The 27044-nt window shown below is 38.5% G+C and overlaps 1 protein-coding gene and 1 long non-coding RNA gene across 3 annotated transcripts in view; one reads left to right on the forward strand and one right to left on the reverse strand.

The window, feature by feature from the left end:
* mlip (muscular LMNA-interacting protein) overlaps positions 1–10312 on the forward strand; it is a 27536-nt gene extending 17224 nt beyond the window's left edge. Inside the window, exons 9-13 of one of the 2 annotated variants that reach the window (XM_030070493.1) lie at positions 1678–1740; positions 1855–1980; positions 5466–5530; positions 6766–6819; positions 9431–9524. In XM_030070493.1, the coding sequence (XP_029926353.1) occupies positions 1678–1740; positions 1855–1980; positions 5466–5530; positions 6766–6784 (273 nt within the window). In that variant the 3' untranslated portion in view covers positions 6785–6819; positions 9431–9524. Of the gene's footprint in view, positions 1–1677; positions 1741–1854; positions 1981–5465; positions 5531–6765; positions 6820–9430 lie in introns of both variants that reach the window. The other variant, XM_030070491.1, reaches the window with a different exon arrangement.
* Positions 5086–13502, reverse strand: LOC115372533 (uncharacterized). Its single transcript, XR_003929455.1, has 3 exons — positions 13020–13502; positions 12779–12868; positions 5086–5649 (listed from the first exon to the last, which is right to left on the reverse strand). It is a non-coding gene; the product is annotated as an uncharacterized LOC115372533 (long non-coding RNA).
* Positions 13503–27044: the final 13542 nt, after the last annotated feature.

The raw sequence follows: 27044 nt of genomic DNA on the forward strand, positions 1-27044 counted from the left end.
GGAGGTTGACACACTCCTTATTAGCTCATTTCCATACAAATAGCTTATTTCCATATAAATACCTGTTGCTGCTCACTAATTTTTTTTTAGATATGGCAACTAAAAGCACAGGAAGGTCCTTTAAGCTGTCATTACGCACAGCCATTACGCACGGCTCAGCCCATTGATAGCACTCATCATAATGACTTTTAACTGGTCGCACATGTGCCTGCAATCCACCCATCAATCCATCTGTATTATGTGTGACGTAGTGCAACAGATACAGCATATTCTCACCCATAAATATAATAATAATTTTAAAAACACTAGATAAATAGGCTTGTACAAAATCATACACACACAATTAAACAGGATACTTACACTTAGTGTACTGAAATAATACAGTTACAATAATAACACTGCATAAATTTCCATTGTCATGTTATTTTCTATCACTTCTCCACCAGCCTGCAGCCAAAACTCTGTGTTCACATGGTTTGAAGTATGCGGGAAGATACACACGTTCTCACTGCATGTTATAAATACTGATTTCTGTGTAGAAAATAGCATATGCATGTTTCTGTGCATATGCAGTGATTATACATCCGGCTCCAGGTTGGCTAATGGTCCATTTATTCACTTTCCATAACCCTCTTTCACTGTCATATTGTCTGTTTCCTCCATGCATCTTCACACAGAAAACTAAAAGAGTGGAGTGGAGTAAAGTGCACCTCTCCGCCAGGCGATGTTGTACTGTGGTGTGCAAATCTGGACAGGAATAATTCTAAAAATGTATCTCCCCTTCTCCAGTGCTTAGGCAATGAAAAAAAAAACATTTAGTTAAAGACATAAAACAAGCTGAGAAGTTAACTCTCAACTGCAATATAAAAAGGGTTTTTCAATGGTTTTGAATCACTGCACCATGGGAGGTCCTTGATCATACAGTCATAACTGTGCACAAAAAATATTAGGCTGATAGTCCCAGCAGCATGCAAGATTAGCTGAGGACAGATACACACGCACACATACACACACACGGACAGATCCAGCCAACTACACACATGATGCCTTCCAGGTTGCTGCCCGGCAGAGGTGATAATAGCACTTTAAGCTCAGAAACAATGCAAAAGTCACAACACATACAACAATCTAAAGTGAGTGCAACAAAGGAAATGTGCTGCAATTGAGGAAAGCACGTACAAATCAATGTTGCATGAACGAGCATCAAATTGAGGAGAAAAGTAGTTAGCCAAACAACCCCAACCTGAGCTTGACAATAAAGGGACACGGCGCAAATTGAGAAAACAAACAGGAAAAGTAAGTGTCATTATTATTGATCAACAGCCTTGTCACTATATATTGTAGTGATTTTATACTGTGGAGCCGGAGCAGAATAATGCTCAGCTTCTGCACCTTTAAATACAACACAGTATTTTCCTCTATCGGACATGGCAAAGTTAAAAATTCAATCATGACACATGAGGGCGATGATAATTATTGATGTTTTTGTTCTTTTTCTTACTGTGAATATTTGTGTTTGTTTGCTTGTACCTTTACCTTTACATCTAGTCAGCTGGTGTCATAGCTTAAAGTGCTACCTGTAGCCTGCACTGGACTTTTAGTAGATCAACAATTATATGCATATGTTGTTGATAATAACCTTGCAATAACTTGTGCTGAATCAACTCGTCTCCACAGGCAACATTATGCAGCTTTCACCCGCCTGCATCTGGTGAGAGAAAGCTGACGGACATTCAAAAGGTAACCATTCACTTCAGTGTCTTGATTCATGCAATGCCTCTTTTATCTCCCGAGAAAGTGATACTGCCCTATGAATATATCTCTGCTTTCTATGTACTGAATCAATGTGTCCAGACTAAACCCGGGGTTATTCGTCCAGCGACTGCCATTCCAAGGTTGACAGTGGAAGATGAAGAAAAATATCATGGCAACCCCTTCAGGCAGCACATTGTCGGGCAATCGTTAACTTATAGCAGAAAGGTAGGTAGGCCTGCTGGGCAAGTGGATGGTACAGTTACAGTGCATGAATCTCAAAAGAAAATGTCACAGGAGGGAGGGACACATATCTATATCTATATCTATATATAGAGTGATAGATATGTAGATAGATAAACAGACAGATAGATGGATTGACCGACTGATAAGAGAGATAGAGAGATGTGTCATCCTCAAACAGTTGTGAGATATGCAAATATTTACCAGAAATGACAAAGCCTTGAGTCAAACCTACCAGTCAAGAGACAAAGAGACAAGAAGCTGACTCGTCACAGTCTGTCTTCTTTACCATCTCCTCTGTGGAGCTGCAGAGAGCCTCTGAACAGGCCAGCTCCAGCTTTCCTGCTGATGTGGGAAAACTGTGAGCTGTGAAAAATAAGGCAATTTGGCCCTCCAAGCCTTTGTTGTGAACTCTGATGAAATATAGTTTTTTAAAAAAATAAAATACAGGGAAAAAAAATACACACACAGACACACACACATACAGATATAGATACAGATGTATATTGCACACGATGGTGCACACCAGATGGTGCAGTGGAACAAGCACAGAATTAATGATACCTCGCCTCAGGTTGTAGTACAAGTACTGACTTCTCTTACTGTCGCATCTCAGTGGTTTTAACGCTGGATACTGGGATGATATTTGGAAATAGATGCTTTCAATGCTAATGCTAACAACAACAATAATAATACTCCTACTCCAACTCCCACTATTAATAATAATCACCCCACCAAGCATCCAGAGAACAATGCCAGATGATGATTTTCTTAACCATAGTGTCATTAAAAAAGATAATTTTTCACAAAAGTAAAGTGTGTCAGAAGTAACTTGACATTTGCAGCATCGCTCTAAGGAATTATGAGAAAGTCTCTCACTTAATTAAAGAACCGAGACTCCATAAGGTCAAGCTTCTATCTTAAAAATACTGATCTGTGTTGATATTATTACCGAGCTGTATGCAGAACAAGTGTCTGCAACAGGTTAATTTATCATCAAAAAAAAAATGGGAGTGTGAATTGTCTCATCCCTGCTCATTAAGCATCAAGGTCGGGATAACAATCTTCCATTAAGGAAACGATCTGCAAAAATACCAGAGACGCATGAGAAACACCTCAACCTCACGAACCAACTCAGTGACGGCAGACTTTTAAGAATCTCTCACGATGGAAAGAGTTTGTTGTTTCAGTGTTCAAGATTCTGCATTTTGAACACTGTTTTCAATGTGAAATGCAGCTTTTTTTACTTCAAGAAATACTGAAGACAAACAATAGCACAGTTTCTAAATTACTGTATTCCACAGCTAGCCTTTAGAATAGTAGGAGCTTTGTAATGATGTGAAATATAATAATATGCAGAGCGCTGGGGATCCTTGGGGCAAGATGAGAGTAAAGCAAGCACCAAGAGCTATTTCTCTTCAAAGCTGCATTTTCATCATCAGTCAGCTGTCTGCTACTCGCTCTGGCAGAGCTGGTTGGTTGTGGCTTTGCTTGGCTGTTTTCATCTAACCCTCAGATCTTTGCTGCCTTAACATGATTCAGTAAGATAATTATTTATTTATTCATTCATTTACTTATTTCAACTATGTTGATTGAATCCAAGGTGTTGGAATATTTATTAATCACTGCTGCTTGCATGTTGATGTTTGTTGTTTACCAACAAAAATAAATGGCCGGATCCCATGCTGAGGGATGAGTGCAAACCTTTATGTTCTAAGTCTGCATACAGTATAAATCAAACTTGACACTAACAATCTGAGTCTAAGGTGTGAATGTGGACATTTTTACATGAGATTTAGATATTGTCATTGAATCAAGGTTAAAGGTGCACTGCACAAAATTGCCAAAGGTCGATGGAGGTGAGCATGGTTAGACTCGATTGACAGAAATGTGTAATAAGCATACATCAATTGAGCCATTGCAATTTTGCATTATGTACCTTTAAATAGTTTAGTTGCAGTAGTAATAATAAAGCTTTATGATACAAATTTTCAGGATTAGAAAACAAAAACAAAAACAAAAAAAACAGTAAAGAAAAATAAAGGAAAAGTGTATAGAGGATAGGCTATTATTAAATTATTAAATGGTTTTGAACTAATGATCCCACATGCAGTCCTCCTTATTGGTTTAGGCATTACATTACTTAAGTAAAACTTTGTGAACAAACAAAGTTTTGTGCACATCCAAGAGACAGCCTCAGTGACGGGTATGCAAAAGAAGAATGACAGTCCACCAAAATAAAGAAAACACCCACACACTGTCTGCTCTCGCCCATAAATAAATTATACATTTATGATAGGAGGCAACATGTGGACCCTCATCAGACATGCTTGTTTTTCCAAGTTTACTTTTGAGTAAAAACAATCATAGTAGTGAATCAGTATCATTGTAGTGCATTATGCAAAGCAGTAACAAACACTGCTGATGGACACTGGCGGACTTTGGTGCACATTTTCTGCCTTTCATGTCACACTTAAGAAAACGTTCATCGTCTCTCCTTACCAGTTGCTGAATGTCCTTGCAGTGTAATATCCACTTTTATTCTGCATTCCTGACATCCTCTTTCACAGCAGGTGAAAGTGGTTATTTAGATGTACCACTGAGTGACTTTTCCATTTCTTCTGCCCAGTCAAAAGACTTGATTGCTCAATACTCAATATGTGGAAATGGGGCATTTCAACAGTTGTTTATGGATAACTGTGTGCCAATGGCGTGCCTCTGAGCACAATCTATCGGTGATCTTCATTTAAAACAAGAAACATGGCGACAGGTGGGGTGTGCAGTGTTTTACAGACTGAATCTGTGAAAGCTTGCTACCCGTGCTTAAATTTGAAGCTGCAGTTGTTGTCCTGCAGTTTGCTTTCAGGAGAAAAATGGATAATACATGAGTAAAAATTATTAATGTGAGGTTACTGTGGATGTTTTCACTTAAACATGTGGTCCTGAATTTGACCTCTGAAAAAAAAATCCTTGCAGTCTCCTCCTTCCTCAAAAACTGCTCCGACTGGTCTTTAGAGTAGTGCTGTCTGCCCCCTAACCAACCAAACAAATAAATAAATAAATATCATGAATGCGTATATCTTTTTTTAAGTCACAGTGGTGTTTAATTTATGAATGCGTCAAGATACAGACAGTAGAAAACATTGCTGTCAGTGCCACCATTATATCACTGAAAACTGAAAAAAATCTCATTTAGTGTTAGAACCAAGTTGTGATTCTGTATGGCCACGCTCAATTTATTAAACAATTAAGCCAACATCTTTCAACAACTTTCAAAATCCATTATGATACAAATTACAGGGTGACATTACAATATTAAATTTACATTTAAGTCACTTAGCTGCTTCTCCAGAGTGACTTCACACTGACTTCAATGCCGCAGCAAAACCAACTGATTATGTCTGAGATCCCCATCATTACACAAGTACAAAACAACATTTATGTGTAATGCAGACGTTTTTGCACGACAGGGAGCTCTGGTGCGAGGACAGGAGGAAGGCAGCTCTGAGGGCGAGCTGAAAAGTTCCTGGAAGAGGTGAGCTGTCATTTCAAAGCAGCGGACAGGTGATTTCTATTCAGTCCTGATGCAGGTGGGAAGGTCACCTCATCATTCAGCTGCCAGATGAAGAGGCGTTGGGGTCGGATGCAAATATGCTGCAGGGAAGGGAGAGGAAAGAGAGCAGGTTTTGCGCCGCTGTGTAATGCAACAAAAGCAGGCTGGACCTTCGCCAGTTTGCTTCGCTCCTCATACTGCATAAAACAAGCAACAACAACAACGTCAAACTACTGGGAGTTACTGTTCACTGTCACATGTTAGCAGCCAAAACATCAGCCAGTCTGGGTGAAAAAACGGCCTTTAGTCGAATCAGCTCAAGGTAGACCAGACATCAACAAAGCGCATAAGGCAACAGAAGGTGTCTGTGAGCCTTCAGTGAGCTGCATGACATTATTAAAACTGAAATGAAACAAACAGACAAAGAAAAACAAAATATAAATGTACTGCCCTCAGATTTCAATTGCACCTGTCAGTTAATAGTCAATTATAACATTATTTTGAATTTCAGTAATCCATTTTCCTTACACAATAACAATGACCCTTTCCCATTATAATATCTGAACACAGAAAAACTGGCATTTCTGTCTTTTTTGTGGAGTCAAATGTCTGCATGGAGAGTACAAATGGAAACGACAGGAATTGTCAAAAATAAATCCAGCACTACGCAGAGGCTTACTGATTACATTATGTTTCGTTTCATGAAATAAAATGCATCAGATAACATCAACTAACACAATAACCTTATAACCAACCAACAACAACTAACATCTTACTTTTTGTGATGACTGCTGCTAGGGAATGTTTATCATTGGGGAAAGGGAACTAAAAGATCAAAATTTCACAAAGGTGATACTAGCGGGTGTCTGTTTAACTCAGCCCTTGTTTTGGGGGCATGTTAAAAAAAAAATTCTGTATGCATAAGGATGCATATTTTCTATATTTTCTATTGGGATTTGGGGATTTCACACTGATAAGAGAGGTATTCATGTATGGCATAAAAAATTACACTTTCACTTACACCTGCTCATGCATAAATGTGTTTTTAATAATATCTTTTCATAAGCTATTTCATTCAAGAGACAGCATGTCACTATTACATTCTGGGTTTTATAAAAGTACTATGGCAGTTTATCAGGAACAGTGTCATTTTACAAGGAATTCACCATGTGCTCTTGTCTTCTTTATCTTTTCTTCTTTTCTCGGACATCACCCAGTCATCCCGCCCTTTTGTGACAATTCATGAGAATGAAACGCTGATTTCTGATGAGGTAATGCATGGAGTTACTTAGAAAGATATAAATGATGTTTTGTGTTATTTGATGAAAGTGAATTGGATTATCTGAATGTGTTTTTCTCAGTCAGTCAGCTGCAGTACATTTAACCTCTAAAGTGTTCAGAACAACGTCAAAAAGTCAGATACCCTAAAGTGAACAGAGGAAAATCTCTCTTGCTTGTGTTTAAAAACTCACTGATTATGATCTCACCTCTTAATCACCTCAGTTACAGTGTAAATGAGTAAAGAGACAAGTCATCATCAAAAAGTGTTGTATCTTCTATTGACGAGTGATCTAAAAAATGATTATAGATCAGTGGTTTTGGTGCATCACTATGAGATCACATGGTTCTTTTTCCACCTGAAGAGGTGAAAGGCTTGATAGGACAGGGTGTCAGTAGTCAAAAATATATATTTTTAACATTGTGTGAATTTCCCCTCTACCTTGACATGAGGTGGGAAGTTGAAGCAACTTTTGAAATTCTCAGAGAGAGCCAATAAGCCAAGTGTGTTGAATCAAGTCAAAGATGGCAGCCTAAAAATAGAAACCAGGCGGTCAGTCCTCCATAAAATGAGAACGACCTTTGCAACAACATATGCCTCCATTTTTAACACTGTGCAATATGGCATTGAATTGTCCCAATGCACCATTTTTTTGTATCTAAAAATACATTTGACAAAGAACTGGTAAAGGTGGCATACCATAGAGAGATAGAAATGCAAAATGCAAATACTAATGCATGTTCTGTGCACAAGAAGTGACAGAAGTGTGTTTTGTCACCACCGAGGGATTACATGAAAGAGACTGACAAGAGACAGGCAGACTCCACCCCTGGGAACAGTGCAGGGGTGGAGAACACATTTAGCTTCAACTCCAACAAAATGAACTCATTTGTCAACTCAATCAGATAAGTTTTCTGTGTTTTCATTTTTAGTTTGTATGTCTAACCATAACTTTAACCTTTTCTTAGGGGGTAAGGTTAGGTTGTCTTTAACCTGACCTGAACCATTTCATTGTCACATAATCCAATTTGTGAAGGAGAAACACAGTGTTCACACCACTACAAATGATCAGCACTTCAAACTTCTTGCTTGTTTCACAAAGTTTTATGAGATTGTGTTGGCCATTCTGCACAAATAATTCATATTTTTCAAAATTTGAAATGAGCTACAGTAAGTGACGTGCATCTAAGAGGGCCTTGTTTTGCAACAAATACATCTTCAATTTGAATACTGAAGACTTTTCCAATTCCTGACCAATGAGAGGGCAGCCACTGCAGCACTGAAAAGACAGATTAGCACGCTGAGCTTGAACATAAACACTTGAAACTGGAGAAACATTTTCTTGTGTTGCATTGAGGTTTATATGATAAGATTCTTTTTGATAGCGATATTCTTTCTGCCTCCTTGCTACCCTTTTCCTGGTTCAGCTGGTGACATCTAACCATTTGTTCCCTGGCATTAGCTGCATCAAAACAAATCCTGCCTGCTGGGGTTGAAAATAAATGGGACAAATATTAAAAAAAAAAAAAAAAAAAAAAAAAAAACTTTCATAATCTTTATTTATGAATTATTGTGATACAGTCGTGTGGTGAAGGTTGCCCAGACTATTTTGTTCCACTGGGAAGTAGGACCCATGCATCATTGGCATATTTCCATATTTATTCGGTGGATCAAATTTGGTGGAATTTGATGAGTCATTGTTACCTTCCCTCCAGCACCACTGGCAGGCCAAAATGTTGTAATAATGGTAGTGTTGGTAATGGTGGTTGGAAGAGTTGAATTTTTGGCTAGAGGATGAAAGGGGACAATTTGGGCGACTCCGTGACCTTCTCTCTAGCACCACCAGCAGGGCCAGAGGCGCATCTGCATGAGAAATAACGCACTTGTTATTTTGAATGAAGTGCCTGGAGGAGCACTTGAAAGGAAAACATAATTTTATTGTCAGTATGTTCCCAGTGTGCTTGGTAAAAAACAGCCTGCACATTTTGTTTTGTCATTTTCAAAGGTCTAGAGGGGGGTGGGGGTATTTTTGTTAATGCTGATAATGCAGGGAATTGTTAGCTATTTAAGTGGATGGCTTCACAGAGAGAGAGAAAAACTTATGGTTATACTCTGGAAAATGACAATACATTGGTGTGTGTGTGTGTGTGTGTGTGTGTGTCTGCATGGGTGTGATAAGGCCAAAGTATCCATTGATTATTGATTTAGTCACAGTAATTCCCACAGCAAACAGGTATCATCTACTACTAAACATTGCCATATTTAATCATTACATACTCTGCCATCTTACATAGCAACTGTTTAAAATAAAATTTGTGAGGCAGAAATAAAGTTAATCGAGGGCAGGTGTTTTGAGCCCTCAACCAATCCCAAAATATATCAGTTTTGATCAGAAACACAATGAATATTGACCATTTTACAATCTCCAGGGACCCCTCAGGGAGAAACACAATTTGAAGCAATTTCCCTCAGCACTCAAGTCAGTCAATTTCAAATGGCAACAAACAGGTTGAATGGAAGATCCTTACTGTTGCTTGTGCATTCTCCTTTGACCTTTCTCACCAGGAAGGCGAAACCTTTCATAATGCCCCTCTGTATTTCAGGTGGTAAAAACATCTCTTGAAGAGACAGGGGGAGGCTCTGATACAAGTCCAACATGTAGAACATTTAGCAAGGAGAAGAGCCCTCAGAGAGGAAACACATTTTCAACATCCGACCTGTTAATCATTGAGCCTGAGGAGCAGATCGCCCACCCTGTGAAAGATGGATCCTGGCAAGACACTTCAGCACCTTTCAGCTCGGTCCTGCTGCGGTTCTAACTGAAGCTCTGGAGACTCATATTTAAAACCTCAGCAGAAGAGAGAGAAAATATTTATAACCATTTACTATACGTGACACAAAAAGGACTCCTTTTTTTTTTTTCCAAATCATTGATATTTGCTGAAAGGTGGCCAACAAGAGAAGACCATTACAAAGCTATTAGATGAAGAGATATGTCAAGTGAATGGCATCTTGCATAGATTGGCTTTTATCTGCAGTTTACAGCGAACGCCTGACTCAATTAATGAATAAAACATTTTCACAGCCTTTTGTGACATTATTCAAGTGGATAATGGTGTCTAGAGACATTTAAAAGTGCAAAGGGTGAAGACTATATGGTTATTAGAAGGGAAGTGCAACACAAATCATAGCGATGCACTTGATGTGGCTCTGATTAATTTTCTATTCATCACATGCAAGCTTTGTTTTGAAATAATTAAAAAGGAAAAAGAAGAAAACAATTTGAGCAGTTCACACGGCTCACTCATAGGAGTCATATTACTGGAACAGAAAATGATGTAAATGATGTAACTCACTGATCTCCATAGAAAATGATGCTGTAATATCATTACATACTTTGAAAATTATGTGACGTGTAATAAATGACTTCCCCACCATTATGCTAAATGATTTCATTTCCCTCTGGTGCATATACATCTTCAAATCAGTTAAAAAAAAAAAAATATGACAAGAAAGACACTGACTGCTTGTTAAAGTATGAATAATTGCCGACAGTTGAAGGAAAACTGGCCAAAGCGATAGAAGTATGAAGTGGTGGGTTTGTCCCATCATTGAGAACATGGGACTGGATGGAGTGAATTTCGTTTCACATTAAGAGCACTAAGCTGTGATTGCACTTGTTGGAAGTTGCTTCACCTGATTACAAGTCCTCATGGAAATGCCTCCTCAATTTGAAAGGGGCTCCTGGGCAAGCTGCAGTAAAAATAGTGCAGATGATTGCCCAGCTCACAGCATCCACTATCTTTGTGGTCATTGCTGAGTTAGGGTGTGGATTTTTAATATTCTAATATCAAATATACACTCAGTGGCCACTTTACTGCGTCCACCTAATACAGTGCAACCCAACAGCTCTGCTATAAATTCAAGTTTATAATGTTCAGTTTTTGTTGACATTGTGGAGAATGTACAGATGTCTTGTACAGCGCTACAGTATATTTAAAGGTGTTTCTAATTTTTTGTCCTCCCTATTCATATACATGACGGCAGGATAGAATATTGGAAACACCTCTCAATAAAATGCAGTCCAGTACGACAGCACCACTAACTATGAGCTCAATGCCAAACATAGAATTGAATGAACACCTCTATTACTGTGACAAAAACAAAACCTGAGCACTATAGGCATCATAAAAATAAACTTTATGGCAGAACAGTTCAGTTGGATTGTATTCAATTTTGCAGGCAGACCGAATAAAGTGGCCATAGAGTGTAGATTAAAAAAAAAAAAAAACTAACAATACCTTGAATAGTAGCTGAAGGAATGCTTCAGAGTGCCTGTCCATTTGCTGATAACAGTTTTGAGAATTAACTTGAAACGCATTGCAACTCGACATTAACCACTCAAATAGCGTTATAGTGCAGAGCTTGTCTTTAGGTCAGCCACAGTCAAACCTTTGAATATAAATTTGTAGCAATTGTGACGCTGTTGGTGTTTACTTCTTAGGGAAAAACAGCATCTATTGTCTTGTCATTCTTGGGCAAACAGGATTAAATAAAATGGCCTTATCAGTTGGGCAAGCTCCAAACACACTTGAGTGTAATTTGATTCAAACTTTGTCCTGCATCCTGGCAGCACTTGAATGGCAATTTCAACACAGGACAAACAACTGATAGATGGGTGTCAGCAATTTCAGCTTGTAATAGAAGTTTTTTTTTTTTTTTTTTTTTTTAATGTTTTATTTTGATATTTTACAAAAGTAGAATAGCAAAAAATGCAAGTCCACCAATTACTCTTTTTTTAATTACTGCAATAAAAAACAAAACAAAACAATATCGTTATTATTTTTTTTTTATGAGGCATGAATCGAGGCATTTAAACCACTTTGTGTCTCTGACAGTAACGATAACAGAGATCTATGTGAAGTGGAGCAAAGGGATCTTCTTCACAACTTAGGCTACAGTATTCACTAGTCCCAACAATTTTTACAGTTTTTCTGTCTTCTTTTTTCTAAAGAAAGTTGTTTTTTTTTTCATTTGAGATATCCATTGCACACAGGAGAGGGGAAAGTCTTATTTCCATGATGATACAATGCATTTCAGTCAGGCCTATATCCAGAAATTTGATATTTGCATTCCTTCTGAGCTCTTTGATATGTTGGTGAAATTGCAAGGTGGGTATAATTCTGCATCTAATGGAAGCTGTTTTCCTGTTATCTTGGGAGACACTTGGCACAAACATCGTGCCAAAGTGGTTGCCCCTTTGTACCTCTCTACAGGTGCCATGAATGAATGTCTCTTCAGCTGCACCACCTTTGAGACACATCATACAAGGAAGGCTCCAAATTGTGTAGGACTATTTATACAAAGCCAACAGAACTGAATACCCCGTAGAGACCTGGCAGCTTTCATCCAGGACCTTTGAAGCACACTCCTCCATCAAGATACTTTTAGATATTGCAGAGGATAGTACGCTCTTCCGATGATGACTTTAAAGCTAAAGCAAGTTGAACTCAGAGAACGGTTCACATCAAGCATTTATCCTCAGAGGTTTGTTATTAGTGTTATAAAAAAAAAAAAAAAACTCTATAGAGAGATAAACAAGCGCTGTTAGAACCATTTCCTATGTCGAGAATAATTTACTTTTGTGCTTTCATTTCCAGCTTTCACCCCATCTGTCTCTATTATAAACGTTACATGAAAACATGGGGATATTTTGATAACACCCGCAAATGGCCTAAGAAAGAGGCTATACAACAAGTCAGACAAAAATTACAGGACTGCTTTTGACTATCTGCCACTGGAATAAAGTTTAGCATGATGAGTGCTATCGCGTAAAACCTGAACTCCTGACTGGTGCCGATGAGCAGTTTGGCACCTTACACCAACAGGTGAATGTGAGGGGTATATAAAAAAGTGTTATATAAAAGTGTATTTAAGTGCAGTCCATTTACCTGTATGTGTAGCCCTTGCTCCTCACGCTCCTCAGGTTGTGACCTTGTGTTTCTCTGTATTTCCTATACCTTCCTTGTATCTCCTCCTAGCTGGGTTTCCATCCAAAATGTTTTGAAAAATTCGATAAAAGAAAATGCAACTTAATGATGGGTTTCCATCAACTCTGTTATGCAAATTATTCTGAAAAGTACAAGCTCAAGTTCAGGCTTATTTAGAGCCCCAGGTAACTCCCTTCCTCACCTCTGCACAGCGCCAACAGTGAAAGGATGTAGGTATTACAAATCGATGCAGAACAATTATTGTGGCTCCTTTATAGCTCTGTGGTGAATTAAAAGTCTCATAGAAGGGAGGTGTTCTCTGTCAGGTGATCCACAACACCACACCTGATCACAGCGGTTCACAGTTTAGCGTTTCACCAAGCAGAGTAGTGTCGCCTCTGCTGTCGTGTTTGTTGTCTGACAGAGGAATCGCTCCCGTAATCATCATTGTTATGTGAGTCAAGTGTCCCCATCTCACATTTAGTGGATTAAGTATTTTTTGAAAGAGGCAAAAAACACCTCAAGCAAGCATAAAAACTTTTTTGCAAAACTGTGGAAGTGTTTTGAATTTTGCCATTTCCATCAACCTTTTCTAAAGCGATACTTCAAAATGCACATAAAAATATGTTGATGGAAACACTGCCACTGTGTCTGTCTTGTTTGTGTGTGTGGCTCACTCTGTCCCCTGACTCCTGCTACACCTGTTGGCAATCAACTCATCAGCACTTCAGGGTAAAAACCCCAGCTTCAGTGGTAACAACAGACCACAACCATTACATACCACTGGCACAGCCTGTACTGAGGTACCTGTCTTATAGAGGATCTTTGGTAACAGCTCAAGTTACATTCCTCTGAGTTACGCTCTCTGCTTTTCCTCAAGCCGGTTGATCTAACAGAGAGTCTCCCTGTGTTCATTTTTCCCTCTTGCCTTCTGCCCAGTGTCTCCTTGCTCACCCATGCCGCAGCCTGCTTCATCTGGATTTCCAGCTCATCTGTTCAGCCTGGATCCGCCTTTTCCACAGCATCTTCCCAGGCGGCATCTCCAACAACCCACATCTTAAAGTTCACAATAAATCCATATTTTACTACATTACATTACCCATACTACCATACTATTTAGTAGGGAAAAAAAAGAATTAGTATGTCCCTATACATAGTATGTCAGATGCAGTATGCCAAGAGTACCAGGACGTTCTACTACATCTGGTCAGATTTCGCAGTATGCATTTCAGCATGCTGCTCTGGCCATTCTGACCCACAATCCTTTGTGCAGCGGACGTTATGTCGCACTGACTGAGTTGTGTGTACAGGCCATGCCCACATACGGAAGACAAAAAAACACACATATCGCACAAAACTCGCTCAGTGACAGCAGAAGCGACAGGAAGACAGAAGATCAGAAATATGACAGACAGCGCAGTATGAAACAGCACTGGCATTTTGACAACAACATTCAAATGTGGCACTACAGACGGCGGTGGAAGTGAGCAAGAGGGTCGGAGCTCAAGGATGATGTATGTAGTGTGTCCCAATAGTATGCATTCGCATGCATATTGCATACTAAACTACATACTTTGTAAGGGCAGCTGCAGTACATACTAAAAGTAAAAAGTATAAGTATGTGATTTGGAACGCAGGGCATGACATTCAGTCTTAATCTTTTCCAAAGCAACCAGCACGCGGACTGTTCGCTTTGAACAGCCGGATTGTCTGGACTGGATTGTCATGACCCATGTGTAGTGTCAGGTTTGAGAGGATCCCTCAGCTTCAAACAGAGAAGCAACTCAGCAGTGAGCAAGACATCACAACATTACACCATAACTGGTGTAAGTCACACTGTAATTTTATTTATTTATTTATAAATTGTGTGATGTGCAGAAATATTGCTGCTCCTTTGACCTTGCAGATATTGAATGTGAAGTTTATTGCCCTGCTGGCCTTGTGGTGGTGCTGTGGTGGCCCGATCAGGTTAATATTCAAAACGTCTGGCGCCCAGTGTCCATCCTTTTTAACGGAGAGATGGAGCCCAACACCTTGCCTCCAATCTTCAGCCCCATTAGTGCACTATAAATGCTGTGCACAGGAAGGTCAATTTCTGTGCGCTTGGAGCTTGATGAACTCTTGGTCAGACTCGGTTCAGACGAATTCAGGATTGCCTTTTTTTTTTTTTTTTTTTTTTTTTTTTTTAGATCTCAGACTGCCCAAAAAAGCCAGCTCTGCTTTATATGTATTCCAGGTTTCTGTGGTCTCCCAGCACATGAATATTTCAACCTCACCTTTTATCCCACTACAGACCTCACTGCTGTATAGAATCAACATTAGGATTAAAATTTTAACACATCTGGATGAGTGAGCTGTGTTTTCCATTTTGATTTAACCGAGTAAGAAAAAAACACTTCTTCTGGCTTCTACACATTATATATTTGAGGTCAAATTCAAACTAAGGTCCTAAGGCACTGATTTCCAGTACAGTTAAGGTAAATATGATGAATTATTATGACTGCTATGACAAACTGTTAACCCCTTAGTTTTCCGCAGAATGTGACTTGAGCTTGAAACAGTTGTTTTCACACGTCTCCAAAACATGTCAGTGGACTTCATGCGACTCATTAAGATGACAGATCTCCTGTCAGCGCAGGCAGCAGGAGGTGGGACCTTAGTGCATTATCCCTGACCTTCACCGATCCACCGCTCAATGACAGGCTTTTACTGAGGGACTGTGTGTAACTGTCAAAAGGGACGGCCTCACACATATCAATAACATTACATTTAGTCCTGAGAAAAGCCATAGCCACTCAAATTGTGCAGATAAATACACTCCCTCATGCACAAATACACTCACACACAAGCCCCCCCACACATTGTTTTTATCATTTAATCGTTCTCTAACCCCCCTCAATACATGGTGAACTTTAACCTTTCACCTACCTTAACAAATACTGATTCTAGCCTTAAGTGAGTTTAAAGGAGTAATCTATAACCTTTACCAGCCTCTATTATTGGTGATCAGTAGGAACTGATAGAGCCTGTCTGCAGCAAATAATGGCCACAATGAATAGAGGCATAATTGATGTCACCTTGAGGGTTTCCAGTTGTGTAAAACAAGCGGTCATTTTGTGTAAATCTATTTTGTGCACACTTTTGTTGACAAAGATAAAAGGGATTGTAATCGTAATGGAATTTTTGTTTTCCCATTTCACACTGATGCACTGCATGAGCACATTTACTGAAAATTACAACCCAGAAATGTGGTTAATATTTGTAACACCGCTTCCCCAAACTGTACATGTGTGGGAAGGGATTAAAATGCTCACTGTTGGACAGATTATATGCATGCAAAATTTACCAGATTTGCCAGAGGTTGTATTTTCCAGTTAATGTTCCTAGCGAACGGGCAATGCAGAAACAGATTGCCTGATGCTGTCTACTCAAGCTGTGAACAGGCATTAGCAGTAACAAAAGCTGACACTAAAACTGACACCACAATAACAGTAAATGCAAAATTTTCGTCTGATTGTTGACAATTTGATGTGGGTGGCAGGCTTTCTGTAAGATTATGTGACACCGCAGAGTATTTTCAATCTGCGTACCCTGCAGTTCAAATATTGTGCCCTCACCCACACACATGTAGTCCAGAGGTTCAACCTTTTTGTCAAAGACCCCAAGATTGATATGCATTATGCTGCGGACCTGTATTTGATAAGATGTAGTCTCAGAGATCCCCATCTAATAGAAAATAATAGAAAACATCTATACTGTGGATTAGCAGATTAAAACCTATGAACATAATAGTCGTTCCTATATACACTCCCTCACTGTCAATATATATAAGTCAATAAAATTATGATAGAAAATAAAAAATGTTTTCCCCATTTGTCCAGGGACCCCTTGGATCCTTAAGGACTCCTGTTTGAGACCCGCTGCTGTAATTCATTTTACATACAAGTCCAGCGAGTCCGTAGCTCATTTTATCAATAATCAGCTGATGCTGAAAGTCCTCTATGTCTGTCATGACCGTGCTGAGCTCTGGGAGGAGCAATGAGTAGGAGATAAATACACACAGGTGAAATCAATCTGCCCTGAATCGCTGCACCTACATTAAGGAGGGGAAGCCGCTGTTCTGTTTGCTCTGCCACCAGCCAGACCTGTGTGTCCTTATGTTTGTTGTGTGTGTCTGAAACTCACTGCCTGATGATGTTAAAGGGAAATTTATTATGGAATCTGCCGCCTCACTTTCCCCAGTGTTGGCGCCTCACAGTTAGACTTCTGTGCTAAATCATTTTTATTCTAATAGGCAAGTCAAACTTCTAATTTTGATGAACCTATAAAATATTAATTTTACATTTCTCCTGCTGAGCACTGAATATCCACACATTTACTTTAGAGTCCTTCTGATTTAGAATAAATAAGTGAATTAACCATTAGGAACAGCAGGATCAGTGGCTTTGACCATGGGACAAATTTAGCCTGCCTCAAATGACACATTCTTAGCTGCTGACCAGTAATTTTTAATTTGCTCAGACAGTATTGATGTCACTTCTCATTTGTCATCTCACTCATAATCCAGACAGTTCAGCCTCTAAAGGCGTAAATCTGCCAAATCAATAGTGTTGGCTAGTTTTGCGTCCTGAAAATCTAAGTTTGGATCTTTGAGCCATGGCTTCTTTTGGCTGATAATACTGGTATACAAATTTTTGGAAATTGTCTGCTTCCGAGATAAAATTCTTCTTCAAATCTTACATACTAAATCCTAAATCTTACATACTTTGATAAGATGAACTGGAAAACAAATGATAAAACTGATGATTGGCTAATGTTTCCAAGCTATTTAATGACAAAGTTTTATTATGTATATACATGTACATAAATCTTGCGTTTGAAAGAATACTTATATCCTAAGTGTCCAAGTGCTAGCCTGGCAAGGATTAAACAAAAGAAGTCTCATGACTTATTGTAACTAAATGTATTAGGAAAATAAAACTGAAACATCACTTAAAACATCACTTAAAACAACAGTTATTCAGTATTGCATGGAGCTTTTTGGCTTGTCTCTTGTACACGGCATCAGGATCATCCCTTGACATATTCCAACAGTAGTCAGCCAGCATAGATGGGTTCCATTTTCCCTGATACCTTTTTTCTCCATGGCTGCAATATCCTGGTGAAATCGCTCCCCATGCTCATCACTTACAGCTCCACTACTGTGATCTGTTGGTTCTTGTTACAACAATATTATGGGGCAATATTATCCTGATCCCCTATTTTGCATCCAAAATAAAGAAGATATGCCTTTTTCACAACAGCAGTTATACGGCGTTTTTGTGATGCAAAGGTTACCTCACCAGAAATATAACAGAAGTTATCTGCAATGTTTACACAGTTTCGAGGCATCTCTGGTTCCTCAGGTAAAAAATATGAGACAATTTGATAAAAGTATCACACACTGACAATTATAAAAGCTGCTACATATGAGTTAGATCAATGTTCGTCGTGGCTTATGAAATGTAACGAAGTATATAATATGTCAAAGAGGGCATGTTCTGTCAAAACATTAGAATATATGAATATGTTCTACATTGCAGACATGTTTTGAGTCAGAACTTGTAGCTCAGACACGTACATATCCTTTCAATTAATAATCGCTTTCTCATTACTTTGTATAGAATTTCAATATTTGACTTATTACTGTATCTTGATAACATGAGCCAACCATCACTTTTGACTTTTTTTTTTTTCTTTTTTAGTGACTGAAAATCGGTAAAGTTTTACTACTTTTATTCTGGAAGCATTTTGCTTGTAGACCAGTGTAATATTTTATCATTTAAATGGGGCTTTGGTTAAGAGTGAATTAAAGTTTGTGGTTAAAACAAGCTTGATAGTTTCATGTTTAGTTCATGACAGATTAAAATAAATATGACTATCAATACATGATTTGTCTCTTGGGTTCTGCAAAACCATCATAAAAACAAATACATCATTTCCAAAACGCCTTTTTTAGTAAACATTTTGTTGTTGTGAGTAGAAAAAGAGGTTCCACAGGTTGTCACAAATTACATGCTATCAAAGCCAAAATCAAGGACAAACACTGAATATCAAACAGAATTTTGGCCCTGAATTATATGTTGCTTCTTGTTTATCTAGGAGCCAAAGGTCTGAAAACTGGTATTCTTCCTCTGGCCATTGAGGTTGGAGGATTCAAAAATATTCCAGAGGAAAACAGATTGTGTGAGCTGTGCGAAGTGGAGCGTCAGTCCCATTTCCCTTTGTACTGTACAAATCATGATGACTGGAAGGCAGAATGAGCAGGATTTGTTGGTTGTGGTTTGTAAACATAATATTCAGATCTGCGAGCTTTATCTGCTGCCTAAAGGATGACGCCCAGAAGAGTCCCATAATCAGGAAAACAAGAAGATCCAGGCAGAGGGCAGGGTCTCTGTAGATACACACACCAACACACACTTCTAGTGGGTCATAAGTGATAACTGAGAGGAATTATTTTTGAATGTGTCTATACATTGTTTTTTGGGAGCATCCATCCAAATCATTCTTCCTTTTAAAGGTGTACTATGCAAAACTGTTGAGGGTCTATTGAAGTGAGGAGTGTTAGACTTGACTGACAAAAAAAAAACAACAAAAAAAAAAACAACGTGGAACAGGTGTGCAGGACCCACTCGCTATCAAAGATTACATGCTCAATTTCACACTTTTTTTCAGTTGAGTGTACGAGGTCCTCACTTCAGTTGACCTTCACCCAGTGCACCCTTAAAGCCGCATATAAATAAGATTTATGCAGTCACTGTAAAGAATAAAAGAATGTAAGCAATTATGTGACATCAGGAAAAAATGAAGGGACTCTATCACTACATTTATTGTGCACCACTTATTTTGCAATTGTCCATGTTTCCACATACTGTAGGAAAAGATTGCAGTTCTTGTTTAGCACTCCCAAATGACCAAGATGTTGTTTTATGTAACTTAATAAAGTCATTTGCTACCTGTTGTGAGCCTTTCCTCTTCCTGACTCAAGTTTGGCTCAGCATAAAAAAAACAAAATGGGTGAGGTTGTATATACGGTCGGGATGTTCCTTCAGGACAGGCAGTACATACTACCCTTTTTTACAAAGAATTTTTTACAACTACACACTTTACAACTAAATTAAACTATATATAGTACAGTATATTTCTTCTGGTTTCATTACAGTCCTCATGTATGAATGATATAAACTGTTGCTGTTAATGTTTCTATGTTTGTCTGGCTACTATTCTCTCTGCCTTCATGTCAGCAGAGCAGTGTTATGTATGCTACTTCTCTTTTGTGTCTGCCTTTTTATTCAAGTTGAATCTTTGCGGTTCACTGACAATCTGTATGTAAGACCTCCAGTCTGGCTGAGTCTCTCTCCTTAATGAAGGCATTGTTGCCAAAACACACAAGCGTGCCTTAAGATCTCTGCCTCTGTGGGCCTTATGACCCCATTTTAACATGTTTTTTCCTATCATGATGTACCCAAGGAATCAAAAGCTTTAACTTTGTTCTTCATCTTGTAAACTTTGGGATTTCTTTTTTTCTCCTTTCTTTCCTTTTTATTAAATATTCCAGGACTTTGGTGGCATTCACATGGGACATTGGAAATCTGTCACACTCATGGACAAGCTGGAGTTGAAAAAACACCTGGTTTGTGCTGCTCTGGGCATGTCTTCAAACCATTTGCTTCATCAAAAGCTTTTGAATCTGTCAAAAACCAGTCTGTCAAAGTCTTTTTTATGATTGCAATATATTCATGCGCTGCATTCTGTCACTGCATGTCATCCTTTCATGCTGCTCTCAGTCCAGGAGTGTAGCTAAGAGTGGTTTGGATGTATCCGCTGTCAATGATACTGAAACTGATACTAAGAGCGTCTCTGAATATAAATACCTTTGTATTGGGGATGAATGAAAAACTCACATTCAAAATTTACTCTTATAGATCATCCCGCCAGAAAACTGTAGCAAAAGCTTGTTTTTCTTTGTAGGAACAGGAATAGCTTTCCCCTGTTCTGCGTAAGGAAACCTCACCAAGAGGCGATTTATTACTAATAAATTCACTCTTACTACAGCTTTCACACTCAAACTTGAAATTATTGAACTCCTATTGTAGTGTGAGACTTGTTGTCTTCCTCAAATCATCACAACCACAAACCCTTACAATATCCTGCTTTCTTTGTGTTTTTCATATGTAATTGTACAGCCTTGTCTCCTCACATTTTTTAGAAATAAAGACTTGGACTTGATGTATCTGCTTTGTGTACAAAAAAACAAAACAAAGCAAAACAAAACAAACAAAAAACAAAACAAACAAAAAACAGCCAGGACTGCATTTTCCTGCTGTGAAAGGATAAGATAAAGGAGGCACGACTAGAAACAGTTATTCACTTCATATTGAGATAGACTGGTTTAAAGTAAGAGCAGTGGCCTTGTTGGAGGGGGTGGAGGTTTAACCTTCAACTCAGAGTGGCCAGGTCTTTCACAGCACCACCCTGTACTGTCCAGTTTTTTTTTTTTTTTGGCTTTTCAGGCTGAAGCCTCATTATGCATCAGAATCCCAGCTGGAATTACTGGAGCCAGACAAACACTTTCAGGTTTCAGTATTCTTCAAATCAGACTGTAAATATGACACTGTAATGAACACTGGCCTCCATGTTGAGTGTGACCATGAAAAGGGTCCCAGATGCATGTAGACTGTGCATCTGGGACCTTTTTTCTTTTGACCCCCTGTGAGCCTGAGCGGAGCCTCAAATCCTCAGGGATTTCTCTTCTAGTGGTGCTGTAGATCCAGGCTTCAAACTCAAGGTGAAAAGGCCTCTGCAGCCCAAGCCTCTCTGCTGTGAGAGAGCCCGCCTCAAGAAGACAGACCACTGAATCCCATCTTTAAATTATTGCTTCTTCCATAGGAAATGGAATTGCTCTTTATTGCTCTTATTTCTTTTAGTCGTTTTTCTCCTTGCTTCTATTCTTTAGTTTTTTTTTTCTGTGCTTTTGCCTGAATTTTTTATCTCTAATTTACTTCTTTGTCTCATGTAATTCTCTTTTGATCACTTTATAATGCACATTTATCTTAGTTGTACTGTAGACATTAGCATTACTTTAAAATAATTTCCATAATCAATAAGTATAAGGTACAGAAAATAATATTAATCAGTCACATTCTTCGATCCCACACAGCTCCCATTTGTGATGTCGATTCTTTCCTAAAACATTTTAAGGGAGGAGGAGGGAAAATTAAATTTCAAATCTGCTACCAGCACAGACAGCAGGATATCAAACCTCAAAGCATTTTCTACTATCCTGCCATCAGTCCAGCTGAGCCAGCAGCTACTGTAAAATGACTGAAGACATAACAGAATATAAATGAAATATAGCTTGAAACACTATAAATAATATTTTGGTTTGTAGAGTCCAAGTGTACTATACAGTAATGTGCTGCAGTGCAGTGTAGAAGTTGTTCTAGATATCTACGTTTATGATGTGGCATGAAAATTACTTTACTTTTCCTTTACTTTTTGATATCAGGCAGTGGTGGAATGTAACTCCACAATTTTGCTTGAATGTCCTCAGATAAAACAGGATCACTATACAATGACTACACAGTTTGGATGATTTGTTTTTAATATTACATCCTGTATCATTTGTATGTTTTATCTATTCTTGACTGAAGTAGGTGATCTGTTAGTGGACTCCCTACCTATTTTAGTAAGCAGCTATAAGTCTTTGCTTCTTTTCTTTTCTTGTCTTTCCTTTTATCACTTCACTTCTTTTCTATTTATGTTGCCATTTTCCAATACACTCATGACTGGAAAAGATGTACTAACTTTTTCTGTCTAGATTATTTTTCACAGTGGTCTAAAATTAAAAAAGCACCCTGACATTCATTTCTGCAAACATGCTCCTCTTCCAATTAAATCATAACCAATAACAACAAATTATACAGGTAGCATGTGAAAAAGCTGTTGTCACTTGATCACACATTGGCTCTCCAGCACAAATGGTAAACTTATCAAGTGACCAAATCCTCATGTCTGGGATTGCAGATGGCAAAGCTGACTCCCAGCATGCCTTGTGGCATCCGATTTGATTACTATGAGTGAAGCAGTCCTGCACCCCACTGTTTCTTAGTGCTTGGTGTCCATTACTAGTTAGAAAGATCTCATTTTAGGAGTGAGATCTCTGCATGCCAGAAACTGACTTTGCTGTCAGACGTTGCCAAATGGATTTAAAACCGGTCCAACTCCTGTGTGTGCGTGTGTGTGTGTGTGTGTACGTTGGGACTCGGCAAACATAAGTATCGTGTTGATGTTTATCAGTCAGTTGAAGAGTAAATTCGGAAGTTTACCAGATAACAAGCACTGCGAGGCATCTTGTCGCTTGCTCAGGCACGCTCGCGTCAGCACCAGCAGAAGCCAAGAACAACTCTGTAACTGATCATGAGGTCACTGTGAAACAGGGCCCGTGCTTCACAAAAGGTACTCACCTGTGACTCACCTGTGATGCAGCTTCAGGGGAAGAAACTCCCAGCGAGTGTGAGTGCATACCTTACTTAATCTACACACACCCACATTCAAGGCACAACTGAACAATGGCGCACATATCTTGTTGTTCTTGGCCCTTTTCAGATGAAGCCTTATGGAGCTACCAGCCATGTTTCAGTCTTAAAGGAACAAGATAACTGTATATCCATGTTACATACCCAATATTATGCAATGCACAGAATGGGCAGAATTTAAGTGGATTTGTAAGATCTTTGATAAAACTTAATGCTAAAGAGTTGAGAGTTGATAGGGGAGCAAAGGAGAATAATGATTAATAATAATTAGCAATTAGACTGCAGCAAATATCAACTCTGGTAGATTCATTATATTGAGCTAATTTGCCATAATCAGCATCTTGTGACAATGGAGATAGAAAAGCATTTAATTTCCTGTTTTAATCTCATTACATGTGTGATCATGCCAATAAGATACAAAAGAATGAACAGGAGCTGGCACAGAAGAAATTGCCTTCAATAAAATGCTGACATTCATTAATATTTCAGTGAACTTGTACAGGAGGAGTCAATTATTGATTTGAAAAATAATAAAAAAAAAAGCATGGAAGAACTTCTTGCATAGCAGCTGATGCATTCTGGTGTCACGTACTGTTTTATTAGCATCCAAAGCCTCATTCTCTCTTGTTTGGCGGCTTTGCCTATCAGACTGTGGAATTTTGGTAAATTGCTCTCTTTCCTCAGGTGAACGTCTCCTCCACTGATCTGCATGCTTGGCTAAGTCAAGAAAATGAAAGTTGGCAGGGTGTTGTTAAAAATGTTTCCTCTGTCATAGAAACAAATGCCCTAACCTATACTATCCATACCATACATTACTCTGTCTGAATGTGACGCTTCCTCACAGGTGTACTGCAAAGACAAGGAGGGTAAGTATGCTTGCAGGTAAATATGTCTGTGAGGCGCCGCTGCACATATGTAACCACCAGTGGAGAGTGTATTTGCGTGCCCAGGCATGGATGTGTGTGTGTGTGTGTGTGTGTATGATGCAGTCAGTGGAAAGACTTGTGTCATTCACTCATATTTCTCAGGGGTTCAGTGCCTCCAGACATTTTACACACAAATACTGTATGTTATTGGGAGAGGAGCTGGGCTGACATGAGGAATAATTTGTGGGTAACCTTGGAGATTCAAACAGGTTGGATGAGATTCATCTCTGGAGGTTTTTTTTTTTTTTTTTTAATGCAAGCTATTTAAAACTAATGAAGGATTTAGGGTTTCTCTAATACATGTTGTGCTGCAGCTACACTTCTCCAGCAATGTGTTGATCAATGTTGGCAGGCTTTTTCACACAAAACTGGGAGAGATGTGGAACACAGGCCCTAGACTGACAAAAAAAGGATAATAGGCTGTCCATGGCCATTAACACTTGCTGCGTGCAATTCAATGCAAACATGCTGAGCTCAGTGTAATGTTTTCATAACTGCGAATTTGAAAGTTGTTTTCTCATATGTGCACCTGGAAAATCAAGTGAAGTCTGGTAAGTCTGGAAGTCAAGCAATATTAGGGCGGTTTCCTAGACAGGGATTAAGTGTAGCCACAGCCTAAAACACCTTTTAAACTGGAATAAGTCAAATTCACTTTCTGGTTGATAGATTGAAATAATAATTTTTAATAATTTTTCTTCTACTCAAGATTAACAATTCTCTGACTCCCAGGTCAAAAAGTAGTGTCAGTCCTGAACTAAAAGGAGTTTTAAATTAAACATCCAAGTAAGCAAATAAAATTCAGATTACTGCTGTTTGTCAGAGAAGAAACAATAAATATCCCCCAATACCACACAATTCAGGACTTTTCTAGATCCAGTCAAGATTATGAGCATCATCAGGTCTTGGAATTAAAGTAATAATCCAAAACCCTTTTTATATAAATAAATGATTTGATAATTTCTATTGCCGACTGATTCTGTACAATCGTGATTCAACCTGTAACCAGTTCCTAAAAGCCTGTACATTTGCCATTCTAAACTCCTATGATAGTAGTTTTTTTAATGTTAATGGAAGCATCAGCAGTGGGTTGTTGCTTTTAAAGTGACACAGCAGAGGAAACACAAGAGAGAGCAATCCTCAGAGCAGGGAGCCTTTATTGTTGCACAGAGCTTGAACCGACGGCATAAGACACACAGGCAATGAACGCTGTCGCCAAAATCAAGAAAAACATGAATATGATGGATTATTACTTTATATTTAATCAAGGACTCGACAGTCCAGAAGTAACTAATCTGAAGTTGAGATGTGTTTTTAGAAAGTCACTTTTTACTCCATAAGGCCTAGTCCTTAATTAATTTAATGTCTAGGAAAATGCCCCATTTTTTCTTATATTTCCTAAAATATTTTCCTAAAGCTATGGTCTAATAGACTACGCATTTCTAGTAATATGTTGTGTAAAATAATTTCTGATTGACATTTCTGCTTTATTCGACAGCGATAGGAGAGACAGGAAAGGGGACAGAGGAGAGAGAGGATGACATGCAGCTAAGGGCTCAGCTCTGAATCAAACTGGGCTGGGCTGAGGAGTCAGCTTTGATATGTGGTTTGTGGTCTATCATGAGAGCCACCGGGGCACCCCAGCATCAGGGGCGCCGTATATGGGGGAAAAATTAGGACAATTCCAGGGGCCCTTGCCTGACAGGGGCCCCAAAAATAGGTACAAACTAATATAGAATTATTAAACCATCATCGAGTAAATATATATATATATATATATATATATATATATATATATATATATATATATATATATATATATATATATATATATATATTTTTTTTTTTTTTTTTTTTTTTATTTATTTTTTTTTCATGGGGCCCAAAATTTCTGGAGGCACCCCTTGCCATGCATAATTTGGCACAAACATGCTAAATTATTATTATTATTATTATTATTATTATTATTATTATTGTTATTTCCTTGTTTTCCTGGGTGAACATTTATCCAGCCTAGGTGAATATGCTTAACTTTATAGAACTGAAAACTCCAAACTGACCACACAAAGTAAAGGTGCACCCAGTTTCACCTCGGGTGAACTCAGCACATCTCTGACAGAAATAGGCCACCTGCACAGGACACAGACAAACAATCAAAAGTAAAATACAACTGTAACAAGTGAAATGATAGCACTACAAATACTATATAAAAAATTGTATGTTAGATTTGAGAGGAGAGAAATAATATATACTTAACTTTAAACCTTGCCTCATGTCTTTTGGCCTTGCCTTTCTTCAGATTATGGGGATTCCCAAACACATTACCTGATAACAACACTGACAATAACAACAACAACAAGAGGCCTGCCGTGCCTGCTCTGTCAAATAATCTGAGTAGCTCCACTCTGAGATTCAAGCCAGCTCTTGAGGTGAGATTAGGTGAGCTCACACTAATTAAATGTATGATGTGTGTGAGCCTCTGATCCTTGTAGGAAAATTGGTTACTTCACTTCCATACAAGTCTATAATTAGGTCCATTGATTTCTGTTTTGAGGTTTTAAATTTGGGTTTTAGGTGTGTCTCATCAAGGCAACTGTGGTGGATGTCTTTAGTTGTGTACAACCCACACGTGTGCTTTAAAACTGGCTTGTTAACCTGCTGGTGCCTGTCACCCGGCAGGTTCAGTAGGAGCAAGGCAAATATAGGGTATTTATAAAGCAAATTTAT

The sequence above is a fragment of the Myripristis murdjan genome, chromosome 15 (genome assembly GCF_902150065.1).
Source record: "Myripristis murdjan chromosome 15, fMyrMur1.1, whole genome shotgun sequence".
Classification (NCBI taxonomy): Eukaryota; Metazoa; Chordata; class Actinopteri; order Holocentriformes; family Holocentridae; genus Myripristis; species Myripristis murdjan.